The following is a 19,718-nucleotide window of genomic DNA, read 5'->3' as shown; positions in this document are numbered from 1 at the left end:
CTTACCCATCTTATCTCACCCCTCAAGTGAGAGATACTGTGTATCTCACAGTGTATGTAGTCGTTGTTGCTATGACACTACTGATTGGGAATGATGATAGAGATAGAGATAGAGTAGAGATAAGGAAGGATAGGGAGTAGAGGAGGAGAGGGGGGGGAGGGAGGACCGGAAGGGAAAGCGGTATAGCCGAGTGGCACACGTGGCATCGTTTCTACTACTACCTAACTATATACAACATTCAGCCCTAGTATATCATAACCCTAGTGTTCCAACCCGTGAAATTCACGGGAGCAACTGCAGATGGTCAAGATGAATTTAGTGTATGCCCCAGTTCCCTAGTTGAACCATGCCAAATTTCTCCAAGTTCATGCATAGCATACACCCCAGTTCCCCACCACCCAGACTACAATTCACCCCTCTCCGCCCCAGTTCCCCACATGCGGGAGGCTACTTACACTATATACACTACACACTATAAGTCTAATCTAAACTGCAAACCTATACACATTACATATTAAGCAGCCCTGGCTGCCAAGAGCACATCCTTATACACAATATTCTTCGTCTCACCCCTTCTCCCCTCCTCTGAATCCTCCAGCAAAACCTTGAGACCGTTCTTGAACCGTGCGCGAGAGAGACCAACATACAGCTGACCATGGGTAAATACCGGCTTTGAGAGACATAAGCCGACTGTTGCAAGAGATTGCCCTTGCGCCTTGTTGATTGTGAGAGCAAGACCGACTCGTATGGGAAATTGACTACGACGCAAGGTGAAAGGTAGGTTGGACGATTTTGCTGTGTCGAGTTTGATACGCGGGATGAAACACTTATTCGAATGGAAGTCACCACCAAGTATGCACCCCTCAATAACATTTGGTAGAAGACGTGTCACATAGATCCGAGTACCGTTGCAAAGACCCGCAGCTGGGTCCAAGTTACGGAGTAGAAGAACTGTTCCCCCAACTTTTACAATTGTCTTGTGAAGAGGGAATCCGCCAATTGTGATTGAGTTGAGATATTCAATGGGCCAGAGTTGCTGATTCAAAGGCCGAGCACGCGGGTTTGAAGCACCGTCATTCTCCACGATCCAATCCGCACTGAGGTACGTCCGAGATTCCCCACTAAGCTGGCCAAGGAGGGTCTTGTTTAATTCATCAACTTCGGCATTGGTTGGCGCAAGAACTGCACGGTCTGCAAAGTACTGAAGAGCAGCTTCTGTTGTCGGAAAACTCTGAGCCAGGTTGGGATAGACATGCTGCAGCAACTCATTTGTGGACTCCACCCGCAATTCCGGAGGTATTCTCAAAGCGTCTGACTGTTCCCCATCTACCAAACCATCCCCTACCCTGAGAAGCCACTCTGCAAACCCACTTGCTTCCTCCCTCTCAATATCAGACAATTCTGCACTCTGGAGCCGCATGTTGATAGTAAGTTTGAGCCGTTTTACCTTCTGCCACAGACGTGAGCTGGTCAAACATGCGCTCTTGATCTGTGCTTGACTCCCTTTTGGCACCACCGGCAAACACTGTCGAAAGTCTCCTGCAAATACCACTACCACCCCTCCAAATGGCTCTTCAGAACCCCGCACATCCCGAAGCATGCGTTCCACCGCCTCTGCACAGTGTCGATGCTGCATGGGCGCCTCGTCCCATATGATGAGCCTGGTACGCAAGAACAGCTTTGCAAGTTCACTCTGTTTTGAGATGCTGCACTGCGAGTCGCCATGAATGTCGATTGGAATTTTGAACCGGGAATGGGCTGTGTGTCAACTCTGCACTCAATGAATTTGACACGGCTCACCTGTACGACCACCCTTTAGAAGGATTGCACATATACCTGAAGATCCAACCATCAAGACAATGTCACCTTCCCCTCGCAAAACCGCTGCTACCGTGTTCTCCACAAATGTCTTGCCGCAACCACCTGGACCATCAAGGAAAAAGCACGTGGGTGTGCGGGCTCTCGTTGCCTGAACCACACCATTGATGACTGCCTGCTGTTCTGGATTTGCAATTGCCATGTTGAGGGTGCTGGTCTGTTGCAATTCTTGCATATCGTAAGCCAGTTCTTCATTGATAATGCGGCTATCAGTGTCTTCTGGAAAGACTACTGTTGGTTCAGGCAGATAACACCCTGCCAGACTCTTCCCCCTCTCTTCTAGCAAACCCCCCAGAAGATGTAACGCGTAGGAGAGCCGCTCCTCCACACTTGGGTTCTCCATCCATCCCTTCTGCCGAAGCATGTGAACACAATCATCACTCAACGCCATTGAGTGTGTCTCCCACAGGTCCGCCGGGCTGGATGGTTGATTTTCCACCAAGATGATCACAAACAGACGTCGTAACTGGGATCCTGGGGCATATGTTGAGGCTTGAGTAAGACACTCATCAAGATCACGGTCGTCATCAAGTAGGCCAAGCGCAACACATGCAGCTCGAAAGGTCGGATGCAGAGTATGATCAACGGTACGGAGACTTTCAAAAGATGTTGGGCAGGGAACATGATAGAGCAGAAGTCGCAGGTAATAGAGCTCCCCAGATTGAGGACCGGCAAAATACACTCTCCCAATAGCTGTTCCACGTTTCCGAGGCTTCCAAGCACGTTCCTTGGCGTGCCAACAGAGTAACTCGGGTACATCGGCGTATATCTTGTCACGGAGTAACTCTGAATAGGTCTCGCAAGCTTTGAAGTACCCCAATAACCGGCTGTTCCGCTGAAGTTCCTCTGGTAGATTTGCACGTTCGTCTTCAGGCACAAATTGCACTTGATCTTCGTCTGGAAGATGGAGCTGAAGTCGTTCAACGGGTGGAAAGTGTCCATGCATGGGATTACCGCTCAGTCGCCAAACCGCTGATACAATGTTAGCTCAGCAGTACAATCCTCCCTATGACTCACATTCGGATGCTGAAACCCAGCGTGCATCCACATACCGATTGATTTCATCGAGATCCACTTGATTAGGAACCACCGCCACATTTGCCCGATCATGACCCTTGTAGACATATTTGAACATATACTTCACTGCACTGATTGAAGTGCACACCTCAACATTGATATGGGCGTTGAATCGGGCTGATAAATACGGATTATACGGAACCACATGCTGATTGGTATATGTAATGCGATTCTTGGTCCATGACCGCCCATTATCTCGTCTTCGGTAAATAGGGTATCCATCCTGTTCCGTTGTTGTTTCCGGTTGAAAAGCCCAGGGGAACTTTTTTGAACATCGGCCATCACGTCGCATCTGGGCTTGACATCGATCACTGCAGGTATGCAGCATACAGGACGTAACAACCTTGAAAAGCACAGGCTGAGTCTCCTCACAGGGGAGTTCAGCGCATACAATCTTGTCAACATCGGCTGGTGTGCGAGGCTTATCGTCTGGTGTAAGGCACATGAGAAGATGACAATGCGGAAGTCCCCGTTTTTGAAATTCGATCACCCAGATCCTTGCAACCACCTTCAGATCAGTAGACACTCAGCAGGAAATAATGAATTGAACACACCTTCCCCAATACCCCCAGTTTGAAAAACTCATGCAGCATAGCATCAAGCTTGAGTGCAAAGACTCGTGAAACCAAGTCAGGGCGGTCTTGGGCGGTCTGTCCTGGTTCCAACTCTTGAGTGATCTCCGGCCAAGTGGGATTGCAAGTGATTGTTACAAATAGGTCAGGCTTTGTCACATGTGAGACAATAGCCATGGCGTCCTGGTACAGGGCGTGCATCTGACGTGGCGAACCGGCAAATGTCGAGGGGAGCACCACTTTTTTGCCTACATCAGCCAAAGGAATCCCAGCATCAACCGCATCAACCAATCCCTTATATGAATCAGCTCGGAGAGTGGTCTGATTCTCTCGGATCCATCGTAGACGGTTTGATTCGGTCTGAGCCCACTGATCCACCAATAGTTCTTGAAAGAGTCGTCCACAATAGAGTGCGGTGTTGAAACTGCCCAATCGTTTGAAGAGATAATAGGTTGCAAATTGTGCTTGAGTCACCCGCTTAGATCCTCCACGCCCATAGCGTCTTACTTCAGCTACCAATCCACGATCTCCAGCATTTCCATCCTCAATATCTTCTCCCTCACCAATCTCGTCATCATCTCCCAGTGGTTGCCCAGCCAAAGGGATTCTTGGATGCCATCCCGGCTCTCCGTGTGGGTATATCAGAGTGAAGTGCAGGGGAAGATATGCTGAGTGGAGTTCACTAATGTTGCGAACCCCACCGCCTCGCAGATAAACTTGAATGTGATGACCCGGGGACGGTTCATTTTCATCGGCAACATATACACATGCAACTTCATCTGATGTAGGTCGGTTATATCTGCGAGGGTCATTTTGCAGAGGATTCAGAACTGTAAGATACAGAATCGGGGTGTCCTCTTCGGATTCCCTGTCACGGTCACGGAAAGTCTTGAAAGCAGCATAGTATGGGTTCACCCTCTCTATCATTTGAGCCAGGCGGGTCAGAACACCCTCTTCACCTCTCCCTCGGATGTGAATGTTTCGTTGAGCAGCCTGTTCTGCTTCAGACAGACCCGCCAGGAAGACTTGAGCAAATCGGGGATGTTCGCCAGCTTCAGGAAGTAATGCCCCTATCTGGTGGTATGCTCGTCCCCCAATACGAAAGGTGTATATCCCTTGAGGTCCCCAAACTTGCATGTCTTGCTTGTCAACACCCATTGAGGTGAAAGCAAGAGAATTATTATAATTTCGGAGCTGCTCCCGTCGCAGCTTACCTTCTAATGACAGTCAGTGTTCCATCCATTGAATTAAATAATGCCAGCTTACGATGTGTTTGATCTGTTAAGAGATCTCGAAGTTCAAGTGGAGGGTCCAATGGAAGTGGGAGCTGCACCGCCCCATTTGAGCAACAGCCAGAGAACAGGGGATTAGCCAAGGATGAGCGTTCCCCTCCTGCTGCAATGTTGATAGCACGTTCCTCAAGCCAGTGCAATGCGGCACATTTTGGACATGGGACCTCACAACGGCCCAACTGATGAACAGAAGTCCCACCAATGTAGTCTCTTCGAGCACGGCAATGTGAGTCAATTCGTTCCTGATCGCGCCTGGAACGCTGTCCAATTTCCCGTCTTGAAGGACCTGGTATGTCCTCATTTCCCAGTTCAGATTGCTCTCTCAGACCTCGTTCCCGCTCACGTCGTGCCTGCTGTGCAATCTGCCGACGTGTGAGACTCATTATGATAGCTGAAAGAGGGCATGTGGTCAGCAGCTAATTGGCGGTATGTACCGAAAAACCCACATGTGAACAGTCTGTAGTAATTTATGGGTGCACGTTTGAAGAGAGCCAAAGAGATTAATGTAGTGTGTAGTAGAAGACCGTATGGGATGCACAGCACAGTAGACAGGGGTGTCCAAGAGTCTCCCCAAGTGTGGGCCGCGAAGGGCGTAGCGACGATGCGTAGAGCGTAAAAGTTGTAAAGGTGCACGGTGGACCGGGGCGTCCGAGAAGTATCCCCAAGTGTGGGCCGCGAAGGGCGTAGCGACGATGCGTAGAACGTAAAAGTTGTAAAAGTGCACAGTGGACCGGGGACGTCCGAATTCTTCTCCCCTATAGGTGGCAGGGAAGTCTCTGAGCCAAATAACATGTCACGGAACTGGTGAGCGCGAAAAAACACGAAAACACGGAAAAAAAGTCGATTTCTCCCAATTCTGTCATCCCGCGCTCTGCGGGCGTCGCCGCTAGCCACGTGGTTTATCCCCCCAAGTTGTCTCGACATCATCTGTTATTATAGTAGACTAGCGTGCCAACCTGTCAAATTGACAGGCCCGTCTCCTGCCTCTCAAGCTGGATCCGCAAAGTTGTGAACCCGTGAACCCGTAGCCTCTCCCTTCTCTCTCTCTCTCTCGCTTGAAGGTAGTGAAGTTGTTGTATGCTTTACTTCCCTTCTCTGTCTGTCCGTGAATTAGTGGACCGCGGACCCGTGACCTCTCCCTTGTCTCTCTCTAGCTTGGTAGCAAGTCTAGTTCTCTCTCTAGCTTGGTAGCAAGTCTAGTGGAGTTGTGACAGCCTGCTCTCCTTCTTCTTCTCCTTCTCCTACTCTTCTCTCCTTCTCTCTTTCACTCTTTCTCTCTTTCTCATCACGGTTTATCATCACGGTTCATCATCACGCTTTATCCTCTCGCTGTATCCTCTCGCTTTATCCTCTCGCTTTATCCTCTCGCTTTATCCTCTCGCTTTATCCTCTCGCTTTATCCTCTCGCTTTATCCTCTCGCTTTTCTCGCGCCTGCGGCCCTCGCCGCTCGCCACGTGGTTTATCCCCCCAAGTTGTCTCGACATCATCTGTTATTATAATAGACTAGTGTTCCAACCCGTGAAATTCACGGGAGCAACTGCAGATGGTTAAGATGAATTAGTCTATGCCCCAGTTCCCTAGTTGAACCATGCAGTCAAATTTCTAAGTTCATGCATAGCATACGCCCCAGTTCCCCACCACCCAGACACTACAATTAAATTCCCTCCGCCCCAGTTCCCAACATGTGGGAGGCTACTTACACTATATACACTACACACTATAAGTCTAATCTAAACTGCAAACCTATACACATTACATATTAAGCAGCCCTGGCTGCCAAGAGCACATCCTTATACACAATATTCTTCGTCTCACCTCTTCTCCCCTCCTCTGAATCCTCCAGCAAAACCTTGAGACCGTTCTTGAAGCGTGCACGAGAGAGACCAACGTACAGCTGACCATGGGTAAATACCGGTTTTGATAGACATAAGCCGACTGTTGCGAGAGATTGCCCTTGTGCCTTGTTAATTGTGAGAGCAAGACCGACTCGTATGGGAAATTGACTACGACGCAAGGTGAAAGGTAGGTTAGAGGATTTTGCTGTGTCCAGTTTGATACGCGGGATGAAACACTTATTCGAATGGAAGTCGCCCCCAAGAATGCACCCCTCAATAACATTTGGTAGAAGACGTGTCACATAGATCCGAGTACCGTTGCAAAGACCTGCAGCTGGATCCAAGTTCCGAAGTAGAAGAACTGTTCCCCCAACTTTGACAATTGTCTTGTGAAGAGGGAATCCGCCAATTGTGATTGAGTTGAGATATTCAATTGGCCAGAGTTGCTGATTCAAGGGTCGACCACGCGGGTTCGAAGCACCGTCATTCTCCACGATCCAATCTGCACTGAGGTACGTCCGAGATTCCCCACTAAGCTGGCCAAGGAGGGTCTTGTTCAACTCATCAACTTCGGCGTTGGTTGGAGCAAGAACTGCACGGTCTGCAAAGTACTGAAGAGCAGCTTCTGTTGTCGGAAAGCTCTGAGCCAGGTTGGGATAGACATGCTGCAGCAACTCATTTGTTGACTCCACCCGCAATTCCAGAGGTATTCTCAAAGCGTCTGACTGTTCCCCATCTACCAAACCATCCCCTACCCTGAGAAGCCACTCTGCAAACCCACCTGCTTCCTCCCTCTCAATATCAGACATCTCTGCACTCTGGAGCCGCATGTTGATAGTAAGTTTGAGCCGTTTTACCTTCTGCCACAGATGTGAGCTGGTCAAACATGCGCTCTTGATCTGTGCTTGACTACCTTTTGGCACCACCGGCAAACATTGTCGAAAGTCTCCTGCAAATACCACTACCACCCCTCCAAATGGCTCTTCAGAACCCCGCACATCCCGAAGCATGCGTTCTACTGCCTCTGCACAGTGTCGATGCTGCATGGGTGCCTCATCCCAAATGATCAGCCTGGTACGCAAGAATAACTTTGCAAGTTCACTCTGTTTTGAGATGCTGCACTGGGAGTCGCCATGAATGTCGATTGGAATTTTGAAACGGGAATGGGCTGTGTGTCAACTCTGCACTCAATGAACTCAAAACGGCTCACCTGTACGGCCACCCTTTAGAAGGATTGCACATATACCTGAAGATCCAACCATCAAGACAATGTCACCTTCCGCTCGCAAAACCGCTGCTACCGTGTTCTCCACAAATGTCTTGCCACAACCACCTGGACCATCAAGGAAAAAGCACGCGGATGTCCGAGCCCTGGTTGCCTGAACTATGTCGTTGATAACTGTCTGCTGTTCCGGATTGGCAATGGCCATGTTGACAGTGCTGGTTTGTTGCAATTCACCCCTGTTGTAAGCCAGTTCTTCATTGATAATGCGACTATCATTGTCTTCTGGAAACACAACTGTTGGTTCAGGAAGATAACACCCAGCCAGACTCTTCCCCCTCTCTTCAAGCAGACCCCCCAGGAGATGTAACGCATAGGAGAGCCGCTCCTCCACACTTGGGTTCTCCATCCATCCCTTCTGCCGGAGTAGGTGAACACAATCATCACTCAACGCCATTGAGTGTGTCTCCCACAGGTCCGCCGGGCTGGAGGGTTGATTTTCCACCAAAATAATCACAAATAGTCGACGTAGCTGAGATCCTGAGGCATATGTTGCAGCTTGGGTAAGGCATTCATCCAGATCACGGTCGTCATCAAGTAGGCCAAGGGCAACACAGGCGGCTCGAAAGGTCGGATGCAGAGTATGATCAACGGTACGGAGACTTTCAAAAGATGTTGGGCAGGGAACATGATAGAGCAGAAGTCGCAGATAATAGAGCTCCCCAGACTGAGGACCGGCAAAATACACTCTCCCAATAGCTGTTCCACGTTTCCGAGGCTTCCAAGCACGTTCCTTGGCGTGCCAACAGAGTAACTCGGGTACATCGGCATATATCTTGTCACGGAGTAACTCTGAATAGGTCTCGCAAGCTTTGAAGTACCCCAATAACCGGCTGTTGCGCTGAAGTTCCTCCGGTAGATTTGCACGTTCATCTTCAGGCACAAATTGCACTTGATCTTCGTCTGGAAGATGGAGCTGAAGTCGTTCAACGGGTGGAAAGTGTCCATGCATGGGATTACCGCTCAGTCGCCAAACCGCTGATACAATGTTAGCTCAGCAGTACAATCCTCACTATGACTCACATTCAGATGCTGAAACCCAGCGCGCATCCACATACCGATTGATTTCATCAAGATCCACTTGATTGGGAACCACCGCCACATTTGCTCGATCATGACCCTTATAGACATACTTGAACATATACTTCACTGCACTGATTGAAGTGCAAACCTCTACGTTGATGTGTGCATTGAATCGAGCTGATAAATACGGATTATAAGGAACCACATGCTGATTGGTATATGTAATACGGTTCTTGGTCCATGACCGTCCATTGTCTCGTCTTCGGTAAACAGGGTAACCATCTTGCTCCATTGTTGTCTCCGGTTGAAAAGCCCAGGGGAACTTCTTTGAACATCGGCCATCACGACGCATCTGGGCTTGGCATCGATCACTGCATGTATGCAGCATACAGGATGTTACAACCTTGAAAAGCACAGGCTGAGTCTCCTCACAGGGGAGTTCAGCACATACAATCTTGTCAACATCAGCCGGTGTGCGTGGTTTGTCATCTGGCGCAAGGCACATGAGGAGATGACAGTGTGGAAGCCCCCGTTTCTGAAACTCAATAACCCAAATCCTTGCAACCACCTTCTCATCAGTGATCTCACCTTTAGCAGATACTATTGACGTACCTTTCCCAATACTCCCAACTTAAAAAACTCATGCAGCATGGCGTCAAGCTTGAGTGCAAAGACTCTTGAGACCAAGTCAGGGCGGTCTTGAGCGGTCTGTCCTGGTTCCAACTCTTGAGTGATCTCCGTCCAGGTGGGATTGCATGTGATCGTTACAAATAGGTCAGGCTTTGTCACGTGTGAGACAATAGCCATGGCGTCCTGGTACAGGGCGTGCATCTGACGCGGTGAACCGGCAAATGTTGAGGGGAGCACCACCTTTTTGCCTACATCAACCAAAGGAATCCCAGCATCAACTGCATCCACCAATCCCTTGTAAGACTCAGCTCGGAGAGTGGTTTGATTCTCTCGGATCCATCGCAGACGGTTTGATTCGGTCTGGGCCCACTGATCCACCAATAGTTCTTGAAAGAGTCGTCCACAAAAGAGTGCGGTATTGAAACTGCCCGATCGTTTGAAGAGATAATAGGTTGCAAATTGTGCTTGAGTCACTCGCTTAGATCCTCCACGCCCATAGCGTCTTACTTCAGCTACCAATCCACCATCTCCAGCATTTCCATCCTCAATATCTTCCCCCTCACCAATCTCGTCATCATCTCCCAGTGGTTGCCCAGCCAAAGGGATCCTTGGATGCCATCCCGGCTCTCCGTGTGGGTATATAAGAGTGAAGTGCAGGGGAAGATATGCTGAGTGGAGTTCACTAATGTTGCGAACCCCACCACCTCGCAGATAAACTTGAATGTGACGACCCGGGGACGGTTCATTTTCATCGGCAACATATACACATGCAACTTCATCTGACGTAGGTTGGTTGTATCGGCGAGGGTCGTTTTGCAGAGGATTCAGCACCGTAAGATACAGAATCGGTGTGTCCTCTTCGGATTCCCTGTCACGGTCACGGAAAGTCTTGAAAGCAGCATAGTATGGGTTCACCCTTTCTATCATTTGAGCCAGGCGGGTCAGAACACCCTCTTCACCTCTCCCTCGGATGTGAATGTTTCGCTGAGCAGCCTGTTCTGCTTCAGATAGACCCGCCAGGAAGACTTGAGCAAATCGGGGATGTTCTCCGGTGTCAGGAAGTAGTGCCCCGATTTGGTGGTATGCTCGTCCGCCAATACGAAAGGTGTATATCCCTTGAGGTCCCCAAACTTGCATGTCTTGCTTATCAACACCCATTGAGGTGAAAGCAAGAGAATTGTTGTAATTTCGGAGCTGCTCACGCCGCAGCTTACCTTCTACATGGGTCAGCCAGCTGTCCACACTTGGACAGGATACTGACGGTGTGTTTGATCTGTCAACAAATCACGTAATTCCATTGGAGGGTCAACCGGCAACGGCAATTGGACGGCACCATTTCCACAACACAATGAGAACCGGGGTGCAGACACTGTTGATGGCTCCCCTCCTGCCGCCACTTTTGATGCCCGTTCCTCAATCCAGTGCAATGCACCACATTTAGGACAGGGCACATCACAGTGTCCCAATTGATGGAGTTGGACAGTGGTCATATTCAACTGTCTGGCTAGAGGAATTTGAGGGGGCGGTGATGGAGGTGGAAGGCCCTCTCTTATCTGCAACTCTCTCCGACGTCGGGCTTGCTGCCCTGTGTGTCGAGAAGATTGTCCCATCACCCTGTCGGCTCCTTCAATCTCCTCCTCAACCTCAGTAACACGCTCCCTTTTACGCCTTTCCATCTGCCCTACCTGCCTTCGGGTCAAGCCAGCAGTCTCAGGAAATGTATGTGATGATCCTACTTCTGGTACTGATTCTCTCACCTCTTCTGACTGTCGTTGTCCACGCTCACGATTTCTGCGGATGCGTTGAGCCAGTTGCCTGCGTGAGAGGCCTTGATTTTGGGTGTTGTCAGGTTCTTCCATCTTTAAATCTGTGTAATAAGCATTGGGCCTGAACAATGAGTTGCTGCAGGCTCACATATGAGAGAGTAATAGGTCCAGTAATCTACAGGAATAGGGGCTGCAAGTTCCCTTATGGAAGTGTGCCAGCTCTAAACGGCAGAACAACGATGCGTAAAACGTAAAAGGTGTAAAGGTGCACTGTGGACCGGGACGTCCAAGAAGTTTCCCCGAGTGTGGGCCGCAAAGGGCGTATTGACGATGCGTAGAACGTAAAAGTTGTAAAAGTGCACGGTGGACCGGGGCGTCCGAGAAGTATCCCCGAGTGTGGGCCGCGAAGGGCGTTTCGACAATGCGTAGAACGTAAAAGTTGTAAAGGTGCACGGTGGACCGGGGCGTCCGAGAAGTGTCCCCTAGTGTGGGCCGCGAAGGGCGTAGCGACGATGCGTAGAACGTAAAAGTTGTAAAGGTGCACGGTGGACCGGGGCGTCCGAGAAGTATCCCCGAGTGTGGGCCGCGAAGGGCGTAGCGACGATGCGTAGAGCGTAAAAGTTGTAAAGGTGCACGGTGGACCGGGGCGTCCGAGAAGTGTCCCCTAGTGTGGGCCGCGAAGGGCGTAGCGACGATGCGTAGAACGTAAAAGTTGTAAAGGTGCACGGTGGACCGGGGCGTCCGAGAAGTATCCCCGAGTGTGGGCCGCGAAGGGCGTAGCGACGATGCGTAGAGCGTAAAAGTTGTAAAGGTGCACGGTGGACCGGGGCGTCCGAGAAGTGTCCCCGAGTGTGGGCCGCGAAGGGCGTAGCGACGATGCGTAGAGCGTAAAAGTTGTAAAGGTGCACGGTGGACCGGGGCGTCCGAGAAGTGTCCCCGAGTGTGGGCCGCGAAGGGCGTAGCGACGATGCGTAGAACGTAAAAGTTGTAAAAGTGCACGGTGGACCGGGGAATGTCCGAATTTTCTCCCCTATAGGTGGCAGGGAAGTCTCTGAGCCAATTCACATGTCACGGAACTGGTGAGCGCGAAAAAACGCGAGAAAACGAAAAAAAAGTCGATTTTGGGGGGGTCGGACCCCTCCTTAGGGGATTTTGAGTGATCAAAAACTCGGTTCGACTCAAACCCACCGACTTCCCGGACCCCCCTCGCGCCGCACCCCCCTCGCGCGCCACGTTGTTTGTCCCACGTGGTTTGTCCCCTCCTTTATCTCGAGGGTTAATCTGTTATTATAGTAGATCAATAGCCCACAGAGAGGACATAGTCGAGCGAAGGCAGGACGTAGAGAGGGCGTGGACGCGTGAGAGAGGATGGGAGGGGAGAGGAGGAGAGGGGAGGGGAGAGGGAAGGGCAGTTTACAACAATCCTGACGTATGTATATTCCCTCTACATCTCCCCTTTACTAGGTGAACCTCCCTTGGAACCTAAACTGAACCCTTTCAAAGATCCAACAGATTCTGAACTTTTCATTCCGTATCCTGATCCACCAGATCCACCGGAGACCGAAGGTCTCATCTCATACCCCGACCCCAACGAACCAGCGGAATCAGAAGGTCTCATCTCATACCCCGACCCCAACGAACCAGCAGAATCCGAAGGTCTCATCCCCACCGACCCCAACCCACCCATCGACGTAGATTCCACAGACCCCATCCCTGTATGTCCCATCACATTAGGTGGAGAAGAAGGGAATGAAAAGTCGGCAAATATAGAAGCGAATGGATCGTATGTCGGATCGTAATGTTCTCCGAATATACCTGGTAGTTCTTCTGGTACTGGGGGTGTGTAACGTTGAAAGTTTTGTGAGTCGCCTGTTGGTGAGTAAGCAGTCAGATATCGAGTCATAGTAGGGTAGAGTAGGAATTACAGAGATGACTCAAGTGCGGGGATGATAGGTGAGAGAGACTACGAGGAAAAAGGTGGTCGTGTATGAAGAAAAATCAATGACAACATCTAGAAAATAAGGGTGAGTATGAGAAAAGAGATAAGATAAGAGGTAGGTACTTGAGATGATTGAGATGAAGATTAAGTACGACGACATTGACTCACCCATACTAGCCAACCTAGGTACAATAGGAGCTGAAATCTCTTTCCTTTCCAAACTACCCCAATCTACACCTGAAAACCAAGCATGTCCCATAACATCCCCAGCACCACCTTTTAAATTACCTAACCTTTTACTCCTATCTTGTGTCAATAAACCTTTTATCAAATGTCTACCCCAAGGATCCACATGATTAGGGAAAAAAACTTGATTCTTTAAAATCTTTTCGTATATTCCTAAAGGATGATCATCGAAAAAAGGTGGATAACCAACTAACATTTCAAAAGCTAATATTCCTAAAGCCCACCAATCGACAGCTTTACCATGACCTTGAGATAAAACAATTTCAGGTGCTAAATATTCAGGTGTACCACAAAGTGTATAAGTTCTATCTTCTATAATCTTAGCGAAACCGAAATCCGCTATACGTAAATAACCTTTTCTATCTAATAAAAGATTTTCAGGTTTTAAATCTCTATAAATTATATTACGAGTATGTAAATAATCAATAGCTAAAATTATACTTGCTAGATAAAACCTAGTGACATCTGGTGAGAATCTACCTGCTCTTCTTAAATGTGAAAATAATTCTCCACCGGGTATATAAGAAAGTAACATGTAAACGTTTAAAGAATCTTGATATGTAGAATGAAGTTCTACTAAAAAAGGATGTCGGACTAAAGAAAGTATTGAACGTTCTGAATTTATATGTTCGACTTGTTTTAATCTTACAATTTCAGATTTACGTAAAACTTTCATGGCGAAATGTGGTAATTGTCCATCGGCAGATTGAGTTGAAGAAGGTGATGGAGATAAAGGGGAATGTGATTGATATAAATGTGGAAATATTGGATGATATGATGTAGGTCGATATGATGGTCTTTGTCGAACGAGTAAAACTCTACCGAAAGTTCCTGTACCTAGAGTTTCGACTATTTCCCAATCTTCTAATTTTGCCCGAGTGTGGGATGCGGAGGCGGATGGAGAGTTGAGTGAGGAATGAGGGGGGTAGTGGGGAGTAGGAGTTGAATGAGAGATGTGGGATTGGGAATGAGTATGAGAACGACTTTGAGTTTGAGTTTGAGTGTGATGACTTTCATGAGGATGTGGGTGAAGATGTGAGGATGAACGAGGATGATCCCAAAGAGGTGGAGTGGAAATGTGTGAAGAGGGAGGGGAGAGAGGAAGAGTTTGATTGGAAGGATGATGATGTCCAGTATGACCGCTGCTAAGATTACTATGAGAGTAGTCTCCGATGTTATGTCGACCGGGATCAGGATATGGACCAGGATGTAAATGTCGAGTCTGTCCTGAATTTAACTCGAATTGAGTAGAAGATCCAACATGTTGATCTTGTACCTCATGTCCGTGTGAAGTACTGGTCGTACTGTATGAATGTCCATGGGAAGTACCTCCCACTTGAACACCAGTGGACGTTTGTTGTTGCGAATATATAGCTCGTTCATGTGGTAGAAGTAATGACATAGGATCAAGTTTGAACTTTTGCACAGGGGCGTCGGAAGGTGGCATGGTGGTGAGGATTCACGGTTCTTCGGATTGTAGGTCGCAACAGCTGGAGAGATCGTATCAAACAGAAAAGGACTCTTTCATAGGAGGATCTGGAGAGGACGAATCTGAGGGATGTTACAATTGAGAGGTGTGGTGCGGGCGGGGGGGGGAGATGATAGGTGTATGATTGAGACAATTGAGCTGAGGGCAAGGTTCGAAGTAGGTCGTCGTTCTATCGTGCAGAATGAACGTTGTCGGTAATGGGAAAGCCACCAAATCGAAATTTCCGACCTTTAAATAGTAAACTTCTCGGGATGGTCCAAGAAAGCTATCACGGTGTATGGTGGAATGGGTGAAGCGAGGTTTTGAGGAGAAAGAGTTGAGAGGGTAAGTAAGTAACGGTTCGAGTAAGCGAATAACGCTTCCTGAGCAACGGTCTCGCGGGCCTATTCGGCTTGCACCATCAGGGATAGGTTGGACAAGAGTAGTGAGGCATAGAGAAAGTGAGGCATAGAGAAATAAAGGTTTCATCAGATTTTCTCCCCAAGTTCCTTTGGACAGACATTACTTATCACACCCCTAAGTTGATAAGGATTCTACTCGTGAAGTTACTAATTGACCTTTGATATCATAATGTCGGAGGATATGCACATTAAGTATTTTACCTGTTATACTTATACTCATAAGGAAAAGTTAATACTAAACCTACCCAAAAAATGAAAAGTGGGGCTCCTTTCTCCTCACTGCTCACTACTTTCTCACTCTGCTATTCCTCCATGTCGTACATACTTTCCCTTCGTTCAACTAACAATCTACGACCTTTATCTACCTCATTTACTCTACTCCTCCAAACCATTTCTCTAGATCTTAGCTAATCATCAAGCCCTTGAAAGTTCCCATCCCTCATCCCTCAGAACGACGGAAGAAGGAACACACCTCAGACTGACTCACATTCAACAGCAGCACGAGCACAAGTCAGTACAAAGAAAGAACGAGTACTGTACAAAGTCATTCACAAGATCAAGATGTCAGATATATTTAGGAAAGCCGTCATTGCTAAATTACCCAATTTACCACCTACTCGAGCACCTTGGGCAGAACCTATGGATGATGATGATGATGAAGAGATAGATTATTTAGGTGAATTGGATGATGCGTATGTCTTTTCCATCTCTCCATCTTCTCTCCTTCCACTATTCTCTCTCTCATTCCTCCTTTCGTCCCACTTTCCCTGCTTCGTCTGTCCCCCTCCTCCTCCTCTGTCTTCATGACTGGACAAAACGCCCCATGACCTGAGGTTTCACTGTAACCCCCTCACATTTCCTCCAAACATTGTTCTATGTTACATCGCCATAGCTCCTTAGATTCGAAAATTCATGGCTGGTCGTAAATCAAATCCCACAATGTGAAGTAATTCTTGTCCTTTGACATGGACCAAAGTGGAAAGTACTGATATACCAGTCTCCCACCCCTCTCGACAAAATCATATAAAAACCTTACCCCTCTCTCAGCTAAAGATTTCTTCAGTCAAGCTCTTGAAGTCACACCGGGAAAAACGACATTCAGAGTTTATCTCACACCTCCTATTCTTACCCCCGAAACATCTAGTACTCCTCTTGAACAAGTAGCCACGGCTTCTAATTCAGATTCATCGAGGGGTGGGCGATCTGGAGGGGAAAATCCTTTATCCGGTAAAGGGCGATTGGAAGAACAAGTAACGGAAGGGGATACAGATAATAAAGGAACATATTTAATATGTCATCATGGTGCCGGATCAAGTGGATTGAGTTTCGCCATGTTAGCGAAAGAGGTGAAAGAGAGAGGAAGAGGAGAATTAGGTGTGATGAGTTTTGATTGTCGTGGACATGGTGAGTTTTCTCATTCTTAACTCATGCTTCTCGTCATTCACTAGGTGATTGATATGTGTTCCTTCGATGTATCCCTATGTTGCGTTCATGTCATTGGTACCCTCAACCAGACTGTTTTTGTTTTGTTCTTGCCTTCTTTCTTCTGGCTGATCCTTATTCCCAAAAGTCTATTCTGTTTAATCCCGCATCTCCCGTCAGTGCGTGATGTTCCTCTCCGTACTACATTCAAACCCAATAGTCATCGGACGCCAGGTATAATGGTGAAGGTGTGGGCGGAATGAGACACTGAATGATAGGCAAAACGAGGACCGACCCCGTAGATGAAGAAAATGATCTTTCTACGTCAACTTTATTATCTGATTTCGTATCTTTGATCCAACATCTTTTTCCCAATCCGATCATCTCCCCATCTTTACTAGTAAGTCCCCTTCCACTTTTTCCTCTTCTTCACACATCTCTGAAATCCATTGTTTCTGCGGTAAATAAGTGTCGTTCGTTTCTCACTCTCTGCCGCATGGTTCAGTCGTTATGTTGAAAGTGAGAGTACATACTCACGTCAGCTCATGGGTCATTCAATGGGTGCTGCACCTATTCTTGCCTCTGCTCCGATTTTGCAAGAGAAAGGGTATAAAGTAGTAGGAGTGATAGTATTGGACGTTGTAGAGGGTGAGTCGATTTACTTTCCTTATAATCTTCTCATCCTCTTATCGTCCTTCGCCTTCCTACTTTATGGACAACACTATCTGCAGGTGATGTCAAGCGTATGACTCTCAAGCTCTTGAGATTCGCATTTCTTCCCCTTTCCCTCGATTGCCCAAAGTCCTCAGGTCTCATCCCCACCATTGAGTGTGTTTTTGCTATCTCGCTCTCGTATGATCAACTTTATTCGTATAAATTTCTGAGCAAGAGGGTTACCAAGGCCAATCTCTCATCATTCATATATCTTCATCCTCCTCATCCATAGCTAACTTGAACCTGGTGAAACTGACAAATAGGAACCGCTGTGGAAGCTTTACCTTTGATGAAAGGTATTCTCAGTAAAAGACCTCAAACATTCCCTTCTGTAATCGATGCGATTCATTGGCAGTAAGTTTCTCCCATTTCTTCATTCAACCATATCCATATCCATATTCTCAACCGGGTCCAAACCTACTTGCCTCAAAATTCCATCCGCTCATTCTACCTTTATGCAATATCCTTCCTTATCTTCCACCCCTCCCCGCACGGAGATGAATCTCACTCATTTCCCAACCTCTTTCGTAAACCCAATCACTCATCGGTCTCGGCTCAATACCCGTGACCGCAATCTTCCCCGATGTTAAATCATATGCACGGGATCACAAAGTATCTTGAAGAATCCGATTAGGAATCGAGACATATTCTTGTGACTCACTATTCAGCCTCGTATCCAATTCCATCCGAAATTCCACTTCTGCTCGTATCTCAGTCCCATCTTATCTCATCCCTTTGAACCCGGGAGAGGGACAGGAAACAAAGCAAAAATGGCGTACGGATCTAATATCGACTGAACCATTTTGGTCTGGTCAGTCTTCTCTTCTCTCCCCTATCTCATCATCCCTTCTTTGTTGAGCCAGTCTCACCCAATCGTCATCTTATTCGTCTTTCGCCACCTCAGCTACTACCACAAACATACCAGTACTCTACTCTTCCAAACCTATCTTAGTCTTAGGGTGGGGGTTGGGGAGGGGGAAGAAGGGGAGGGGACCTTACGTGTTGACTCTTTGTTTTGCCCCATGAGGAAAATGCGCGAACAATAAGGGTGAACAGAGAGAAGGTAAATCAAGTGCTGAATGATAAGGATGGTACGAAAATCTTTCATCTAAATTCCTCACTTCGAAATGCGCTAGATTGTTAGTTCTGGCAGGACAAGAAAGATTAGATAAAGAACTCATGGTAGGACAAATGTAAGTGTATATTTCACCTTTTGATTTGATGTGTGATTGATTTGTAGGCAAGGTAAATTTCAATTAGAGGTAATGCAAGATGTTGGTCATTATTTACATGAAGTGAGTTTGTGTCCATCCACCCCTTATTCCTTTTTCAATGGTTCATACTTCCTTATGAAGACCATTTAATGTATATTCATCACCTTTTCTCTTTCATGACATTTCCCCCTTCCCCCCTCCTCCCTTCACTTTCATTTTGTTCACATCCACTCCCTCTCTTGTTCCCCCCCCCCCCCCCCTTGTTCCTTAGGGAAGAACATATTTTTCAATAACGATGATCTCTCTTTCAAAGCTGTTTGACTCCAGCAACGGGCATTTACCACTCCACCCATTCCTCATGATCTCTCCATCTCCAATCTCCATATGCTGGGCTTTGCTTTGCTACTCGAGATAATCCAAACTCATCTATATCTCCAACCTCCATTTCCTATGTCTCGCTACTAACGCTATTCGATAGTCTAAAACCATCTCTATCTCCAATTTCCACATCCCATGTTTCGCTATTCGATAGTCTAAAAACATCTCTATCTCCAATTTCCATATGCTGTGTCTCGCTATTTGAGACAGTCTGAACTGGTGGATTCACAGACGCTGATGACAGGACGACCCGACCAAATTGGCCAACATCATCTTAGCATTTTGGAAACGTAATACCAGGATGATAGTTTTACCTGGTAAGATCGGTTCGAAGTTGGTTGGAGTTAGACGAGTAGGGGAAGAATGAAACTTCCCTTCACTTCTTTCTCTTCTGTCCCTTCTTTCTACATATCCCTTCGTTCTGACATTTGCGTGTACATTGGCTTGAAATGCGGGTTTGATGTTAGTACGACAGCGACGGATTGATTGATGAAAACTGTAATTATCCTAGAGCTCAACGACCAACGGATGAATACCTAAATGATCAATCGTTTTCGTA

At 47.6% G+C, this 19,718-nt stretch overlaps 4 protein-coding genes across 4 annotated transcripts; 1 reads left to right on the top strand and 3 right to left on the bottom strand.

Annotated features, from left to right (window-relative positions):
• Nucleotides 1-3,377: 3,377 nt before the first annotated feature.
• Nucleotides 3,378-5,202, bottom strand: TREMEDRAFT_60768 (uncharacterized protein; the record flags this gene model as incomplete). Its single annotated transcript, XM_007002877.1, has 3 exons — nt 3,378-3,463; nt 3,734-4,744; nt 4,794-5,202. 3 exons carry the CDS (start codon nt 5,200-5,202, stop codon nt 3,378-3,380), a joined length of 1,506 nt encoding a protein of 501 aa, XP_007002939.1.
• Nucleotides 5,203-6,579: 1,377 nt separating this feature from the next.
• TREMEDRAFT_27049 (uncharacterized protein) lies at nt 6,580-8,889 on the bottom strand (the record flags this gene model as incomplete). Its single annotated transcript, XM_007002231.1, has 2 exons — nt 6,580-7,823; nt 7,866-8,889. The coding sequence occupies 2 exons, from the start codon at nt 8,887-8,889 to the stop codon at nt 6,580-6,582; spliced, it is 2,268 nt and encodes a 755-aa protein (XP_007002293.1).
• Nucleotides 8,890-13,100: 4,211 nt separating this feature from the next.
• On the bottom strand, nt 13,101-14,412 carry TREMEDRAFT_14150 (uncharacterized protein; the record flags this gene model as incomplete). The annotated part of the gene is made up of 2 exons (XM_007002168.1): nt 13,101-13,225; nt 13,464-14,412. Coding segments are annotated over 2 exons (1,074 nt in total), but the record flags the coding sequence as incomplete, so codon positions are not given.
• Nucleotides 14,413-15,992: 1,580 nt separating this feature from the next.
• Nucleotides 15,993-19,526, top strand: TREMEDRAFT_28267 (uncharacterized protein; the record flags this gene model as incomplete). Its single annotated transcript, XM_007002389.1, has 10 exons — nt 15,993-16,123; nt 16,429-16,574; nt 16,641-16,835; nt 17,132-17,253; nt 17,396-17,501; nt 17,831-17,921; nt 18,236-18,378; nt 18,655-18,760; nt 18,808-18,862; nt 19,404-19,526. The coding sequence occupies 10 exons, from the start codon at nt 15,993-15,995 to the stop codon at nt 19,524-19,526; spliced, it is 1,218 nt and encodes a 405-aa protein (XP_007002451.1).
• Between the last annotated feature and the right edge of the window lie 192 nt (nt 19,527-19,718).

Source organism: Tremella mesenterica (genome assembly GCF_000271645.1).
Source record: "Tremella mesenterica DSM 1558 unplaced genomic scaffold TREMEscaffold_2, whole genome shotgun sequence".
Taxonomy (NCBI): domain Eukaryota; kingdom Fungi; phylum Basidiomycota; class Tremellomycetes; order Tremellales; family Tremellaceae; genus Tremella; species Tremella mesenterica.
Note: the sequence above shows the minus strand (reverse complement) of the source record. Positions and strands in the feature narration are given on the sequence as shown.